Source organism: Bos mutus, chromosome 7, assembly GCF_027580195.1.
Source record: "Bos mutus isolate GX-2022 chromosome 7, NWIPB_WYAK_1.1, whole genome shotgun sequence".
NCBI lineage: Eukaryota > Metazoa > Chordata > Mammalia > Artiodactyla > Bovidae > Bos > Bos mutus.
In genome coordinates, this window is record NC_091623.1 from 78,610,907 (window position 1) to 78,627,943 (window position 17,037).

Below are 17,037 nucleotides of genomic sequence, written 5' to 3' on the forward strand. Positions count from 1 at the left end.
TTAAGGTTGGCTTTTTTTTTTTTTTTTTGGCCATGCTGCATGGCTTGTGGAATCCTATTAATAGTTCCCCAACCAGGGGCCCTTGGCAGTGAAAGCATGGAGTCCCAACCACTAGACTGCCAGGGAATTCACAATATTTTAAGTGTTTTGTTTTTAGTTTCTGTGTTGTTTTAATTTATATTTCTTAATGTACAGCAACTTGAATTAGAAGGACTTTCCATGATACAAACTTTATGTTTAGATTTCACCAAGTAAATAAGTCTGTAAAATCCAGTGGCCGTAAGTATAATATTAGGAAGGTAGATTTTTAAAAACAGGGTGGCGTGGAATAGAATTGAGCTGGTGGGTATATGAGTACATACTTTTTCACTCCCACTTCAATTAGAACAGTGTTCTGCATATGCTCTAAACACTGGAAATCTCTGAGTACACCAGTGTCCTGTGTGTGTGTCCCGCCCAGCCAGTGCCTGTCTGCCCCATGTGATGTTCCTGAGTTTTAGAGCATTTAAAAAATCTGATGCTTTTACTCACAAAGTTTCTTTATTATTGTACTGTTCCTTTAATTGTCCAAAATACCTAAGATTCTATATCTATGTCAATAGGCAGTCCCACTTTTGGCACATAATGTAAAGGATTTAATTTCTACTCCTGTGTAAAACATGATGCACTTTACTTATTTACAGTGTTATGAAGCTGGTCACTTGGAGAATGACATTAATGAATCATGTGCTGCACCTCGTTCTAAAGAGTTTGGTGGAGGTGAGTATCTTGAGATTTAAAAAGTGTATTACAGACATAACTGTGAAGTTGGCTAATGAGAACAGTGAGATTGCAAGTTCTAAGACTTGTTTGCTCAATATGTGCTTCAAATAACACTAGGAAATTGTATGCATTTCCATCTTTATGTTGAAATTAGTTAAATGTTATTAGAATTATATTAGCGTTAAGGAAATGTTAGGAATAGCAGAGAAAAATCAGTTCCTATTCTTACTAGATAATTCTCTATACTGCATCATTCATTACTTTCTTGGCTTTGATTCAGTTCTTATTTCTGTAGAATAGAAATAGAGAATTTGAGTTAAGGGGAAATTGCAAATCATCTTAAGTCTTTTATAGTCTTATATTCTTTTATCACACCCGTGACCTTGGTCAGAGAAGAATTTAAACATTTGAGCCTAGTCTATTATAGTTGCATCCTAAGGCCTTGGGAATCTTCTGGATTAAATTTAAATCTATTTCCTGGAACTTCTGTTTGGTCACCTTGTTTCTGCCCACAGGAAGAATTGACAGTGCTTCATTCAATAACAGATGAAATAATAATAGTTATAGTATCTACCAGGTTCTTTGCTTAAGGACTGTTATCATTAATCAGTCTAAAGCATTACAAGAATTGGGATATTATCTATATTATCCCTATTTGTAGAAGAAACATGAAGATGAAAGAGGCTGGCAGAGTTGGGATATTCAAATCTGACCAAAGTTATTGCCACACTACTGTCTCGTTATCCACTCTGTATTTTCTTTTTTCTCCATTCGAATTCTTTCTACCCCTTTGATCATGTTGTCTGCCAGTGCCATGTATTAATGTGTCATCCCTGAAATATTAGCCTATATTTGAGCACAGTACATCAGATATGGTCTATCAGCAAAAGGTATTATGGGGAGATTGTATTTTTTGTGGTCTTCAGTGTACACTTCTGTAAATGTGATCTGTGATTATTAAGTTTTTCAGCAAGTAAGTTTAGCAGTATATTAACTTATTTTAACCCTGTATGCAGCTATAATATAGGGTGGTGAATTTGTTTCTTTGATTTAAAACAAAAAGTACCTTCAAAATGATATCTGCTCTTTCCATATACACTTGTACTTCGGCTTTTTGTAAAATCTACTGCCCATACGTAATCCTTTGTAAGTTTCATTTAAGTGTTTTCATTGTGAGAAATTTGAACCTTTATTCTGCTACCATATTGACTCTTCCTTTTTAGTCTAGTCTGACAGCTACTTTGATAGCAGAGCTTCTCCATCTCGATCAGGCAGTTCAAGAAGAGAACCCTAAAGCAGTCTTCCAAAGTCCAACCTTCACATTGGTATCTAGCCTAAATATCCAGGAACATTTTACAAAATACCTCTTTAGAGTCCTCCTAATGTTTCTATAACAGAAAGTTGAAATATGTAGAATATAAATTGAAGGAGAGTCTAGACCATTTTCTAAATATGTCAGACTAGGCATTTATTTTACCCTGTTGGATGGTCAAGGTTATAATACCGCTGCATGAATATATCCTTTTGGCTGATAGATGTATTGGTTGGGGTAGGGAGGTGTTCTTCTCTCCTCCTGTAAGCCACATCTTATGTATTTCAATTTTTTATCTTAATCCTTAACTCAGAGAGTGATATACTTTATTGTCTTTAATCTTGGAGGCCTGGTTTTAGTTATCTTTACCTGACTACTAAATGCATTTCCTCCCTATCTGAATGATATTAAAGTCCTTTCTGGAATTAGAAAGTCTTTCATATCAATCATATAAAATGAAATTGCTTTAATAATCTATACATTTACTGTTTAATCTGTATGAAACAGAACATATATATACACCCATACATACATACTTCCCTGTACCTCAGATGCTAAAGCGTCTGCCTACAATGTGGGAGACCCAGGTTCGATCCCTGGGTCAGGAAGATCCTCTGGAGAAGGAAATGGCAACCCACTCCAGTATTCTTACCTGGAAAATCCAATGGATGGGGAACCTGGTAGGCTACAGTCCATGGGGTCGCAAAGAGTCAGACACGACTGAGCGACTTCACTTCATACATACATATATATGTATGTGTATAGCCATTTCCCCAGCTACATATATACTAATGGGTAAGTCTCTTTTTTTTTTCTCTTCCCCTGTTTTCCTCATCTACAAAGTCAGAGAATTAAAATTAAGGTTGGTTTTCACTCTTGACATTCCATAATTCTAGGAGATATCTTTAGTCGAGATTAGAAGTTCTTAGACATGTACATTATCAGCCATCAGGTAACACCTGTTGTCCTATCCTAGGCACCACCAAGCTGTTTGATAAACCAAGGAAGCGAAAACGACAGAGGCATGCTACAGCCAAGTTGCATTGTAAAAAAGTGAAAAATGACATCTCATCAAAAGAAACTCCAAACTCTGAGGTATTACTCAGTTCTTCATCTTTTGACCTTCCATAGTGAAGCTTCTTTTCACAGTAGAGTCCACACCCCTCTTTCCCTTGAGTTTACCTGAAAATAGTATTCTATTGTTAGTAGTGATAAGGAATACTGGAGAAAAGGAGAACCTGATTCTAGTAGAAGTAAGTCAAAACACATATGGTACCTGTGGGCATGACCTTTTTAAAAGATCACACCTCATGCTCTAAATGTCAGATGAAATACATAATTTGTTTCATCATGAAGTAAAATTGTTCTAAAACCAGAGAGCACCAATACCAAGAAAATACATGATCCAAATGAACTTGGATATTGCCCTTTAAACGTTGAGACTGCTACAATTAAGGGAAAAACTCATTTGCTTATATATTGAAACTGCCAACTACTTAATTTAGAGTAATGTTTGTAAATGGTGACTTTTAGGAAACAGAAGTTTAAAGCCATTTCCTTACAGAGCATCACTGAAGTCATTGATGCTATCCCTCACTTTCCAATTCAGGTTAAGAGAGAATTAGAACAAGTCAGGTCAGCATCACACATGGTGCAGAGCATTTCTTTCCAGGACAATATGAATAGAATGCCCAAGGGGGGCATTATTTAGGAAATACTGATCTTGGAAGGACAAATAAGTAATCAAATAAACTTAAGAATGTTTTCTCTCCCTTAGTGAAACCTTAAAATGGAACAGCTCAAAAAGTTCCAGTGGAACAGCCTCAGAGCAGTTAGTGGCAGGGCATGAGGCGCCCACTACCCGCCCAATCACAGCAGGGTTAGAACTAACATTGCATGCAGTCCGCCCGCGTGATTGGCTGAACATCTGTAAGTGCTTAATGGATAGACAAATAGCAGCCCAGAGGGAGGGGGTCAGATGGCGGAGACATCAATAATACAGATGTGGGATGTTATTTTTTTCTCTGCAAGGGAGAACTGATGACACACAGGACAGCTGCAAGCCCCAAGGAGACTGTTGAGGAGGGTGTAGAAAACGACCATGGAATGCCTGCATCTAAAAAGCTGCAGGGGGAACGAGGAGGTGGAGCCGCACTCAAGGAGAATGTCTGTCAGGTAGAGAATGTTTGCCAACTTGCATTTTGATTGCATGCTTATCTTTTAAGAGAAATCGTTGTCTCCCATCTCTTGATGACTTAGTCATGGTTAGAATAAAAATTTTCTGCGATGATTCCAGTGGAATTACTTATCTTCTTTAAGGCTTTAACTCTGCTCTCTCCCCACAAAAAGAGAAGTAAAATAAGTGTTGTCCCTGGGTAGATAACATAAAGTTAGATCTGAGGTGGCAGAGACTCTGTGGTTGCTCAGCCAGAGGTAATTTTGCTGCACTCATGGTGTAAGAATCTTTGGGTTTCTAGGGAATTTTTCAAGGAGAATTGTCACTTTGAGATCTTCTTGGTCTGTTTTGTTTTGTTTGCGTAAGTAGTTATTACTACTTTAGCGAACCTACAGTTTGTATTTCTGTTTAATAAGCATACAGTGTTTTTGTTATATGTTAAGTGTTTTTACATTCACTTTTTGAATACTGCATCATTTAGGTATCATAACAATCTCATAAGATTTTGTTATCGTCATTTTTGTTGTTCAGTTGCCACGCCATCTCCGACTATTTCCAACCCCATCAACTGTAGCATACAGACTGCAGTATCCTTCACTGTCTCCCAGAGTTTGCTCAAATTCATGTCCATTGAGTCAGTGATGCCATCCAACCATCTCTTCCTCTGCTGCCCTCTTCTCTTTTTGCCTTCAGTCTTTCCCAGCATCAGGGTCTTTTCCAGTGAGTCAGCTCTTCACATCAAATGGTCAAAGTATTGGAGCTTCAGCATCAGTACTTCCAGTGAATATTCAGGATAGATTTTTTGTAGGATTGAGTCCTTGCAGTCCAAGGGACTCTCAAGAGTCTTCTCTGGCACCATAATTCAAAAGCATCAATTCTTTAGCGCTCAGCCTTCTTTATGGTCCAGCTCTCACATCCGTACATGACTACTGGAAAGACCATAGCTTTGACTATATGGACCTTTGTTGGCAAAGTGATGTCTTTGTTTTTTAATACACTGTATAAGGAAATTGAGGCACTGGGTGTTAAATAGCTTGCTTGTAGTCACTTTGTGAAGCTAGGATTCAAACCCATATTGCCTGGATTTGAGCCTTAACTGCTATGTTGTCTTGCTTTTCTGTGAAATGTGATGCTATAATGTCAAATGCCTTTATCTTACTTGGGAATAGAGTCAATTAAATGGATGCTTTGGTAATATTTTCTCTTTTCACAGTCTTAATTTACCCTTGTAAATGCATTAAAACTTGCATATAGAAAGTTGAAAATATTAGTGTCTTTTTTCCTAATTGAAACTTCTAAAAAATAAAACTACTCCAGGTATAAAATATTATTATTATGGCCAATATAATTTCAACTCAGTTTGTCTCTTGTTGATTATATTCAGTCCTGCTCGTGGTGTTAGTCCTCAGAGACTTAAGCCCACCAAAATTGTCATATAATATAAGGTATCATGACCCTGTGGTCCTGGTTTGTTTGGATCAGTCTTTGTTTCAGTCTGTTGTGCTTGTATAACTTATTTATTGACAGCACCTTCTTTCATGTTCTGGTGTCCCAATTGGAAAGATGAATTACATGGTCATCCCAATTAAAGGATTAGTCTGTAATATATGGTTAATTTGAAAAATCTATTCTTCAGTACATAGTATACTTGAAGTTTTCCTGTTTGAGTGATGAAGGTGGATTTGTATGAATAGTAGATGATGGGAGGGCCAAACGTGATACTGGCTCAGGATCTTTTGCGGTTCCCCTTTTAATTCCTGGCTGTCTCTAGCCCTTTATTCCCAAAGCTTTTCTCCTTGCTTGCTTATTTAAACTTTGATGTTAGGTGGCCAAGACCTGTTCTGTTTCTTTCGGTTCTTGAAAATATTAGACTTGCCTAGCCATCTTTCCCTTTTTCTTGTCTTACAAAATAAGTATAAGACTTTTTTCATGTTTAGCATTTTTCTGCTGATATTACTATAGGGAAACAAGTGGAAAATCACTATGGGGGAAAATATTTAAAGGTGTAACAAATCTTGGGAATTTCCAGGATTTTAATAACTCTTTAAATGTTTTCAAAGCAACAAAGTCAGATTTTTATTTCCTAAGATTCTATCATCATTCACACCCTGTTTTAGATGAGATTAATTTAGAAAGGTGATCTCTCTCATACGGTTCTTGATGTATCTCAAGGGTTGTTCAGATGTCAACCAGAGCCCTTCTGGACTGTTGTGACCCCAACCCAACTGGGCAGTATTTCTTGCTTGAATGATTGCAGTAGCCTCTTTGATTATCTCTGCTTCCCCCCTTCAATTAATTTTTCATGTAGTCATAGGGACCTGTGCTTAGATAAATACCTAACTTCAACCTTCCCTTGGTATAGCTCTCATTATAATGACACACCTTTGTAACTATAATAAAATCTGAAACTCTGTGCAATAATCTATAAGACCACACAGCCAGGCTCTTGTTTGTCTTTTTCTCATTTCTACCACTTCTAACTTTTGTTTGCTTTTGTCCAATGATGTTGACTTTGTGATTCATAAGCATGCAATGGTTTTTCTTATCTGTGGGCTTTCTGTACTTTCTGTCATTTTGGTCTCTTCATATCACATGGCTGACTTATTCAGAGGCCAGTCTAAGAGGCCAATCCTAACCACTTAGTCCAAATTTGCTATTTGAATTCTACCCAGATACTTATTTTCTGATATTTTTGTTTATTCATTTACTTGTATCTTCGTATCCTTAGAATGTAAGAATGATGGGAGCCAGGACCTTGTTGTTTCTGGCATAAAGGAGGTAATTAAATACTAGCTGAATGAATGGTGGTATTTTTTGTTTCTGCCAGAGCTGCTTCTTAATTTTTGCTTTAATGAAGACTTTCTGCTTGGGATTTTTAAAACCTTTCTCTATAGACAGATCTGTTTTCTTTTTCCTAACAGAACTGTGAGAAACTGGGTGAGCTGCTATTATGTGAGGCTCAGTGCTGTGGGGCTTTCCACTTGGAGTGCCTTGGATTAACTGAAATGCCCAGAGGAAAGTTTATCTGCAATGAATGTCGCACAGGTAAAGTAGATAGGTCTTCTTCCAGGGAAGTTTTGAGCTTTAAGTTTTTTAGGAAAAAATTGTTTATTAGAGACACTTTTTTTGTGGTAATACTTAACTAATTCCTACAGACACAGAGATAGGTGCTCTGTGGTCTTTGCCCTCCAAAGAACTCAAAGTGAATAATGAATGTGTAGCATCACGTAATGCAAACAGTGTTGTGAACATTAAAGTGCTGTGTGATGAAGATGCATAGTGCCAGGGAAGAAGGTGTCTGAGTTTGGCTTAAAGAGAGAAATAGAAATTGGTCTGTGGAGGAGAAGGATGGAAGGTCCAGTAAATAACATGTAAACTATTTGGGGAATAGATAACATAGTTCAGTATGTTTGGAGTTCTAGGGAGGAGGTGAGGCATAGGGAGTGATGAGGAGGACTTCTGGGTTACTGATATTTTATGTTTCTTGATCTGACTGGTAAGAAATGTATTCACTTCATGATTATTTGTGAACTTAAACAATTTTATTAATGTATAATTAACAAAGTGCACAAATTGTTTAACAAAAAAATGAGAAAGCTGTTTTGTGAGAGTTACAAGATATATATATCGGGTCAGTAAGTAGGAGTGGTCAGATGAGACCCCACAGCTGTGCTAAAGAGATGGCTCTTTTTTCAGCATTATGAGATGTTACAGTATGAAAATAGGGCTGATAATAAAGATCTTATAAGTCGTTAAAACTGTAGGTGTGCATGATGTCATGCAAATAGAAAGCATCTGTAGTATGAGAAGAGGGCTAATAACAGTACCTGGAGATATCCACTTAAATGTGGCTACTGAGGAACTAGTCAAAAAAGAATATCCGTAGAGAGGCAGACATGTCAGATAGACCAAGGAGGTTCTGGAGTGAAAAGGAGATCTGTTTTTGGAAGCAAGAGAGAGTGCCTTACTGAACCAGACTGAAAGATGAATGGGTAGCAGTGTACACTGTGTGTTACAGAAACTTAACTTCATTGAGAAAAGGAGCTGAAGGTAGGATGTTTTAGGGTCAGGAGGAAGAACATCTTTAGTAGAATGAAGGTTGAGAATTATGTAGGGAAATAAATTTCCATAATAGGAGGGGAAATTATTGATGGAGTACAGTCACAGAGACAGGAGAGGATAGTCTTGAAGAGATGAAAAGATTAAAGAGGAATGTACAGTGTAATTATGAGGAAGACAGACATTTTCCTTGACATGGTGAGAGTGGTGGGGAAGGTTTTGTAACTTTGTAACTTGAAGGAAAGAGTATAGGTTTAGACTAGCCCTTGTGGAAAATAAGAGACAGAATTAACTGGTGTCTGTAAGTAGATGGCTATGTCAGATTGAGTTGTTTCATCTTTCTGCCACCACTTTCAGCAGTATAGGAACAAAAGTTGGAAGACAAGATAGTTGTGGGGTAATTTTGCCTTCTGCATAGTTGGGCTTTTGATCATTTTGTGCCATATGGTGCCATCTAGCCCTGTAAATGAAATTTAGAAACAAATTTTAGGTATGTGCATCTCTCTGTTATCCTTATCTTGTTAGAAAGATCTTTTTTTTTTTTTTTTTTTTCTAATTTTGTTTTAACTTTCATTTTATATTGGAGTGTAGTTGACTAACAATGTTGTATTAGTTTCAGGTGTACAGCACAGTGATTCACTTGTATCTATTTTTTTAAAATTCTTTTCCCATTTAGGTTACAAGTATTGAGCAGAGTTCCCTATACTATACAGTAGGTCCTTGTTGGTTATGTATTTCAGATATTGTACTCTATACATGTCTATCTCAAACTCTCTAATTATCCCTACCCCACTGGTAACCATAAGTTTTTTTCTCTTAAGTCTATGAGTCTGTTGTGTAAATAAATTCACTTGTATTTTTTTCAAGATTCTGTGTATAAACACTATCATACTGTATTTGTTTGTCTCTATCTGACTTAGTTTACTCAGTGTGACAGTCTCTGGGTCCATCCATGTTGCTGCAAATGGCAGTGTTTCATTCTTTTTTAATGGTTGAGTAATATTCCATTTTATAGAGGTACCACATCTTTATCTGTTTGTCTATAGATATTTAGGTTGATTCCGTATCTCGACTTGTAAACAGTGCTGCAGTGAACACTGGGGTTCATGTGTCCTTTTGAACCTTGTTTTTCTCTGGATAATGCCCAGGAATGGGATTTCAGGATCATATGCTAGCTAAAAATCATCTTTATTGAAGTTCAATTTGCCTACTATAAAATGTGCTTCTTTTAAATACATGTTTTGATAGGTTTGATAAAATGTATACACCCATGCGACCATGACCACAGTGAAGATTTAGAACATTGCCATGATGCCAGAAACTTTCCTTGTGATCAGATCCAGTCAGTCTTTTTGCACCTCACCCCTTCACCCCCGTCATCCATTTCAGGTTAACAGTGATCTGCTTTCTGTTCATAGCACATTAGATTTATGTTTTTTTAGAGTTTGTGTCCAGCTCACCATAATGAGACTCATGTGTGTTGATGTATGTATCAGTAATTCATTCTTTCTTAAAATAGTGTTATTGAGGTTTAATTGGTGTATAGTAAACTACACAAAGTGTATATTTTGATAAGTTTTTCATGTGTGTGTGTGTACACACCTTTGAAACCATCCCTCTGTTGTAGTTATCTTGAGAGTCAACAACACTGTTGTTGGTATTGAGAATTCATTCCTTTTTATTGCCAGTGGTGTTCCATTGTTTGGATATAGCAGTTTGTTTATCCACTCATCTATTGATGTACCTTTGGATAGATCTCAGGTCAGGCTATTTTAAACAAAGAACTGTGTATCCTTTGAATGCATGCATTTTGTTGTATATTTATCTAAGAGCAGAATGGTGGTTTATACGGTCAGCTTTACTTTTTAAGAAACATTCAGTCCTTGTACCATTTTGCTTCACATCAGCAATGTGTGAGAGTTTTAATTCTGCCGTATCTTCGTCAACACTTGGTAGTGTCAGTCTTTTTAATTTAGCCATTTGACAGATGAGTAGAGGTATTTCACTGTGGTTTTAATGTGCATTTCATGATGGATGATATTGCACATCTTTTTATGTGCTTAGTTTTCTGTCTTGAGGAAGAAAGAATGCTCAAAGCTTTTTTAAAATTGGGTTTGGTTTTTTCTTTAATGTTGAGGTTAGTTTATGAAATTTTTGTTTTAATTGATTAAATCTTTTTTCTTTTTTTGGTTAAGAAATCTTGCTAAACACAGTGTTAAAAAGATTTTGTTCTGAAAAGTTTTATAATTTTAGGTTTCACATTTAGGTCTATAGTCTATGTTGAATTAAGTTTTTTATGTATTATGTGAGGTAAGAGAGATGTTTTATTTATTTATTTATTATTGGCTGCGCTGGATCTTCGTTGCTGTGTGTAGGCTTTCTTTGGTTGCTGCGAGTGGGCATCTGGGTGTGGTGCATGGGCTTCTCCTTGCCATGATTCCTCTTACTGTAGAGCTCGGACTCTCGGGCTTGTGGGCTTCAGCAGTTGCAGCTCTCTGGCTCTAGAGCACGGGCTTAGTTGGTCTGCATTATGTGGAATCTTACAGACTAGGGATCGAATCCATGTCTCTTGCATTGGCAGGCACATTCTTAACCACTGGACCATAGGGAAATCCAAGGTTATTATTTTTGAATGAAGAAAATTTTACCCTAGTTTAAGTAAAGGTGAATAGAGTAAGCATAAAGGAGTCATTTCTTACTTGGCTCACCCTGTTTTCCTGTAGTAGGATGAACACACCGTAACTTAGGTTACTCCACTTCAGTATTGGCTGCCAGTTATTCAACATCAGGCAAGTAGATAGCTTCTTTTCAAATACTTATTTAAGATTTTTTTCATAAAATCATTATTATTTGGGTGATATCACTATTTATAAAGATTTTAAGTGGGTAATTTTAATATGTTCCTATTTCCAGCAAGTGCCAAAAGCAGGCTTCATGTTCAAGTCTGTCTTGCCTCTCAAACCTGGGCTGTTTCCCTTATATTATGCTGCTTCTCAGAGAGAGGTAGATTTTTTTTTTCTGTCTTAAATTTTTTATTACAGAATTCCTCAGACATACACAGAAGTAGAGAGAAAACTATAAAAGATAAAGGTATAAAAGATTGAATGTACTCATCACTTAGCTTCAGTAATTACAACATTTGGCCTCATTTTACTCAAAATATATGTAACTAGCATATTTTTTTTTAAACTTAAATAATATCCAGTATAAACAGTAACTCCTGTGTGTCTTCAGCTACTCAATCCCACTTTCAGATTTTCCCACTTTGTCTTTGAATATATTGTTATATAGTGTTTTGAATCGAGATCCAAATAAGGTCCCTGTATTGTATTTTTTGATAAAAAAAAAATTCATCTCTTGAATTTCTCTTAGTCTACAACAGTACCATTCCCCTCACCTGATTTTTTTTTCCACAAGAGAAGTATATGTTTTATTTAGTCCAGTATATTAAAAAATATAATTAACACATTATTGACTGGGGAATTTTTGCAGAAGGTAATGCCCATGGTGTTACATTGTCTTCAGTCAATAATGTGTTAATATGGAAATGACTGAAATTTTTTCCATTCTTTTTTGCTTGCCAGGTCTTCAAGCTCCAGTGTGTATTGACACTGACTACACATCTCAGTTTGGACTAGTCCCATTTTAAGTGCTTAGTATGCACCTGTGCTTTCCCTGTTGCACCTGTGCTAAACCATACCTTACCTGTCACCCCTACATGACGAACCTTATAGCTGGACCCAAATACCTGCACATATTTCAGGAGCCCTTCACCCATTTTTAGTATTCTTTATTTCTTGGAACAGCACCTTTGTCTGCTAAGTTTTCCATATTCTAAATTTGGTTGATATATCCTTAATGTATCTTTTTAATTTGTTCATCTATCCTCCATATTTCCCAGAAACATGTAGTTAGATCTGGAGGCTGGGTTAGGTCAGGTCAGCTTTCTTTTGGCAAGAGTACTTTGTGGGGGATGTATACTTCCTGTTACATCACTTCAGCAAGTGTGTATTAAAATTTCTACTTAATAATAACACTAAGATTGTTCAGTGGGTTCACGTTGTCATCCTGACCAGTCTTATAACGTTCTTTACTGTGATATTATGATTTTAAATAAATACATATTTGGTCTTTGTCCAGTTTCTGGTACAGAGGTCCTAAAACACTTGAAATTTCCTAAGTGATGAGAGCTATAAAGATGTTTGTCCTTTTTTTTTTTTAATGTTAATGAGATGACTTTTGGATCTACCTAAAGGATGGGAGCTGATTGCCAGGAGAACCAATCGTATGATTAAAGGGATCCATCTCCCCCTGACTTTTTTGGAGGGGAGAGTGCTAGAGGTTGGATTAGTCCTCAGTTGCCTGTGATCTAATCAATCATGCCTAAGTAATGTGGCCTCCATTGAACCTCAAAAGCATGGGGTTTGGAGAGCTTCTGGGTTGGTGAACACATAGAGATTAGGGGAATGTGACATGCCTAGAGAGAGCCTGGAAGCTCTGAGCCCTTTCCCCATACCTTGTTCTGTGTATTTCTTTTATCTAGCTGTTCCTGAATTATATTCTTTTTTAGTAAACTGATGATCTAGTAAGTAAAATGATTCTCTGAGTTCTATGAGCCACCTGAGCAAGGTAATCGAACCCAGCATTTGATTTATAGCCAGTTGGTCAGAAGTGCAGATGACAACCTTGTCTTAAAACTGGTGTCTGAAAGAGTGGATGTGGAGGACAGTCTTATAGGACTGAGCCCTTATTTAACCTGAGGAATCTGATACTACCTCCAAGTTGATAGTGTCAGAATTGAGTTGAACTGCAGGATACCAGCTGGTGTCCGAGAGTTGCTTTGTGGTGTGGGCAACCTTCCATCCCCACCCCATGCTGGAATTTCATGTGTAATTGTGTACTCACTAACTCTCCACCTAATGGGTTAGCATTGAGTGAATCCTCGTGTTTTATATTAATTTGTTTTCTTTCTGTTTCCTAGGAATACATACCTGTTTTGTATGCAAGCAGAGTGGGGAAGATGTGAAAAGGTGCCTTCTGCCCTTATGTGGAAAGTTTTACCATGAAGAGTGTGTCCAGAAGTACCCACCCACCGTGATGCAGAACAAGGGCTTCCGGTGTTCCCTCCACATATGTACTACCTGCCATGCTGCCAATCCAGCCAGTGTTTCTGCGTCTAAAGGTATGTGTTTCTTGTGTGGGCCAATCTAATTACAGAACCTCAGCTTTGTTGGCAGTGGATGTTTCCAGATGGAATCTATTATCTATCTTCATGGCGTCTAGCTTTTGTTAGCGTACCAGCATCTACCGTGAGAGGTCAGAGAATAATAGACAAGTCTAGCAGCCACCACATTTTTACATGTGCTTTTTGGAGCCCTGGCATTACGTAGTAGCTTTAAAATATTTATATATTTATGGCTGTGCTGGGTCTTCGTTGGCTTTGCACAGATATCTCTAGTTGTGACAAGCAGGGTCTGCTCTTCATTTCAGTGCACAGGCTTTTCATTGCAGTGGCTTCTCTTGTTGCAGAGCCCAGGCTCTAGGTGCATGGATGTCAGTAGTTGTGGCACATAGGCTCAGCGGTTGCAGCTCGTGTCCTCCAGAGTGCAGCCTCAGTAGTTGTGGAACGTGGGCTTAGTTGTTCCCTGGCATTTAGAATCTTCCCAGAACTAGGGATCAAATCTTTCCCTTACATTGGCAGGTGAATTTTTATCCACTGTGCCACCAGGGAAGCCCAGTAAATATTTGGAACTCAAGTGACATTTAGTTTGCAAAGGTGTTCTGCTGGATATCTTACATGTTTTGACTGCACCATGCAGCTTGTGGGATCTTAGTTTCCCAACCAGGGATTGAACGTGTGCCCTGGGTACTGAACGTGCAGTGTCCTAACCACTGGACTGGTAGGGAGTTCCCTCTGCTGGATGTCCTCCTCCATTAGAATAAAATGTATTCTTCTCCTGTGGGCCCTGTATCTGTGGCTACCAGATGTGATATCATTCGGACATGATATAGGGCAGAATTTATTTTGTGCTGATTGGTTTTATTTTTGAAAATGGAAATTCCTATCCTGAAAATTTTTTAGTCTGTCATACTTAGGCTGAGAGCTGAGCTTTCCAAACTATATGTGGGCACAGGTAAACTCAAGTGTCTAAATTCTTTCTGCTTAGTAATAGTGGGTCTCTTACTGATTTCACTGAAAGTCAAACATAGTGTCTCTACTATTAAATCCTTATTTGCCCAAAGAGCCTCCCTTCTCCCTATGGGGACTGAGCAGGAAAAATGCAGCAGTGTTGGCTTTTCTTTTAAGCAGACTGGCAGTACCTTCTGTAGATGATTTCCTGGCCCTGTAGATACCATAACGTTCTTGACCAAAGTTGCAATTTAACCATCAGCTACTTTCCCCTTCTCATTTGCTATTGCAGATTGCATTCAGGTGACTTGGTAATGGTTTTTAGTTGGTAAAGTACGTTAGAAGATATATCTCAAGTGGGTTTGAGGTAGAGAGGTTCATTCATCTAAAAGAATCACAGAGTAAAAGTCAACAAAAGCAACCATTAATGTTTCTACTATCTGGTCTTTTAGTCTGATCATATACACACGTACCACCACTGTTTAGTCTGCAGCTGATTCCATTTTCCAAAGAGTCAGGACAGCGGTTTGAGTACGGCTTATCCTTGCTGAAGCAGGCTTGCTTACTGTTGTGGTGTCTTTGACTCCTTAAGGCTGTTTGTTGTATGGTTCCCATCTCAGCTTTTTCACAGAGAATTGAGTGTTTAAGATCTCTTGACCTAGTAGTGCTTCCATTTGTTTGTGTCATTTTCCCAGTGCTAGCAAATAGACTTGAATAACATTGCTTTTATACTTACACTCACATTGTCTTTATACTTAATCTCTTTTTCTTTTGTCCCTCCCTGGTTTTTCTGCTTCTTGTATTTTTAGGTCGACTGATGCGCTGTGTCCGCTGCCCAGTGGCATACCATGCCAATGACTTTTGCCTGGCTGCTGGGTCAAAGATCCTTGCATCCAATAGCATCATCTGCCCTAATCACTTTACCCCTAGGCGTGGCTGCCGAAATCATGAGCATGTTAATGTTAGCTGGTGTTTTGTGTGCTCTGAAGGTAAGACTTAACTTGTTGATGTATGGATAGTGTAAAGAGAGATTAATTTAGCAGTGTTAAATTGCAACAAATATATAGTTTTCTTCCATTGCCACTAGAAACTATATTGGGAAATGATGTCCTGAATTACTGATAACAGTATAGTGGTTTTGTTCCCTAATAGGGAGAAGTTTTTTTTTTGTTATTTTGAATAATGATTTAATTTTAACAAAATGATAAACAGTTGAAACAATTAAAAAGATTAAGAGAAAAACAAAGTCATTCTTGGAAAATTTGAGATTGTTGTCAAATGAATAAATTTAGGGGATATAATGTACAATATTGTGACTATAGTTTTTGTGTGTGTGTGTGTGACTATAGTTAATGATACTATATTTTTGAAAGTTGCTGGGAAATCAGATCTTAAATTCACACAGACACACTGATTAAAATTGTAACTGTTTGAGGTGTTTTTAATTTTTGGCTGTGCTGGGTCTTTGTTGCTGCATGCTGCGCTCTCTTGTGGTGCAGTGGCTTCTCTTGTTGTGGAGCACAGGCTCAACAGTTGCAGCGTGCAGACTCTAGAGCACACAGGCTTCAGTAGTTGTGGCACATGGGGCTTAGTTGGCCCGCGACATGTGGAATCTTCCTGAACCAGGGATCACACCTGCATCCCTGGCGCTGGCAAGTGGATTCTTAACCCCACACCACCAGGGAAGTCCGTGAGGTATTGAATGTGTTACCTCATATTATTGTGGTAATCTTTTCACAGTATATATACATATCAAGTACATATATGTTGTTCATTTTAAATGTACACAATATTATATGTTAATTATATCTCAGTAAAGGTGGAGGCGAGTAAAAAATAAATTGGAAGTAAATAAGAAATTTTAAAAACCCTAAATAGCCCCAAGTCCTATATCAGAAAAAAACATTGCTTAATATTAGGTCATAACACTCCAGACAGAGGTGCATATAAGTAAGTAGAAGGGGCAGAAGTTTGGATAGAAATAGCTCTAGAAGATGGTGTTACGTGATTGTGTGTGGTTTTTTAAAATCAATTTTATATTTAAAAGGGAATAAATAAGGGGAAAGTAAAAGAATTTATGAACTTCTGTTAAATATTTCCTCACTACAACATATATTAGTTTCTATAAAGTTTTCTATGAAGGAAGAATAAGTTATATGCCTTTATCTGTATCTCCCCTACATCCCCTACTTAAAACATACTTACTTCTAATTTAGAGCAGAATCAATATTTTCCTTCTTAAACACAGCCTGATTTTTGCTAGTTACATTAACTGGAATATTTAGTACTCCACCAGTCTGTTTACTGTGGTGCTTATAGTTCTGAATTCCTTATTTCAATTTTTCTCTTAGTTGGCCAGACTTCTGAGAAGCACCCAGGAGGCCTGCGTTTCTCTGCTTGAGACTGTTCAACTTTTACCTCTGTTCTAGAAGCATACATTGGGCTACTATAAGATTGTTGGCCACTTGTTCTTTTTCTAAAACTTTTAAGGATATTACTCTACTAATTTTTAGTGTTGAGGGTGGTACCAACATCCTTTTATCTAGTTTTTTTATTTCCTTCTCAAATTGACTAATATTTGTTGGTTAGTAATTTGAG

General features: G+C 37.4%; 1 protein-coding gene across 6 annotated transcripts in view; it reads left to right on the forward strand.

Annotated features, from left to right (window-relative positions):
- NSD1 (nuclear receptor binding SET domain protein 1) overlaps positions 1-17,037 on the forward strand; it is a 148,824-nt gene that overhangs the window by 101,799 nt on the left and 29,988 nt on the right. For all 6 annotated transcript variants that reach the window (XM_005904595.3, XM_070374134.1, XM_070374130.1 and 3 more), the window contains 6 exons: positions 684-759; positions 3,051-3,169; positions 4,106-4,249; positions 7,172-7,295; positions 13,291-13,491; positions 15,249-15,428. In XM_005904595.3, the coding sequence (XP_005904657.1) occupies positions 684-759; positions 3,051-3,169; positions 4,106-4,249; positions 7,172-7,295; positions 13,291-13,491; positions 15,249-15,428 (844 nt within the window). The remainder of the gene's footprint in view (positions 1-683; positions 760-3,050; positions 3,170-4,105; positions 4,250-7,171; positions 7,296-13,290; positions 13,492-15,248; positions 15,429-17,037) is intronic.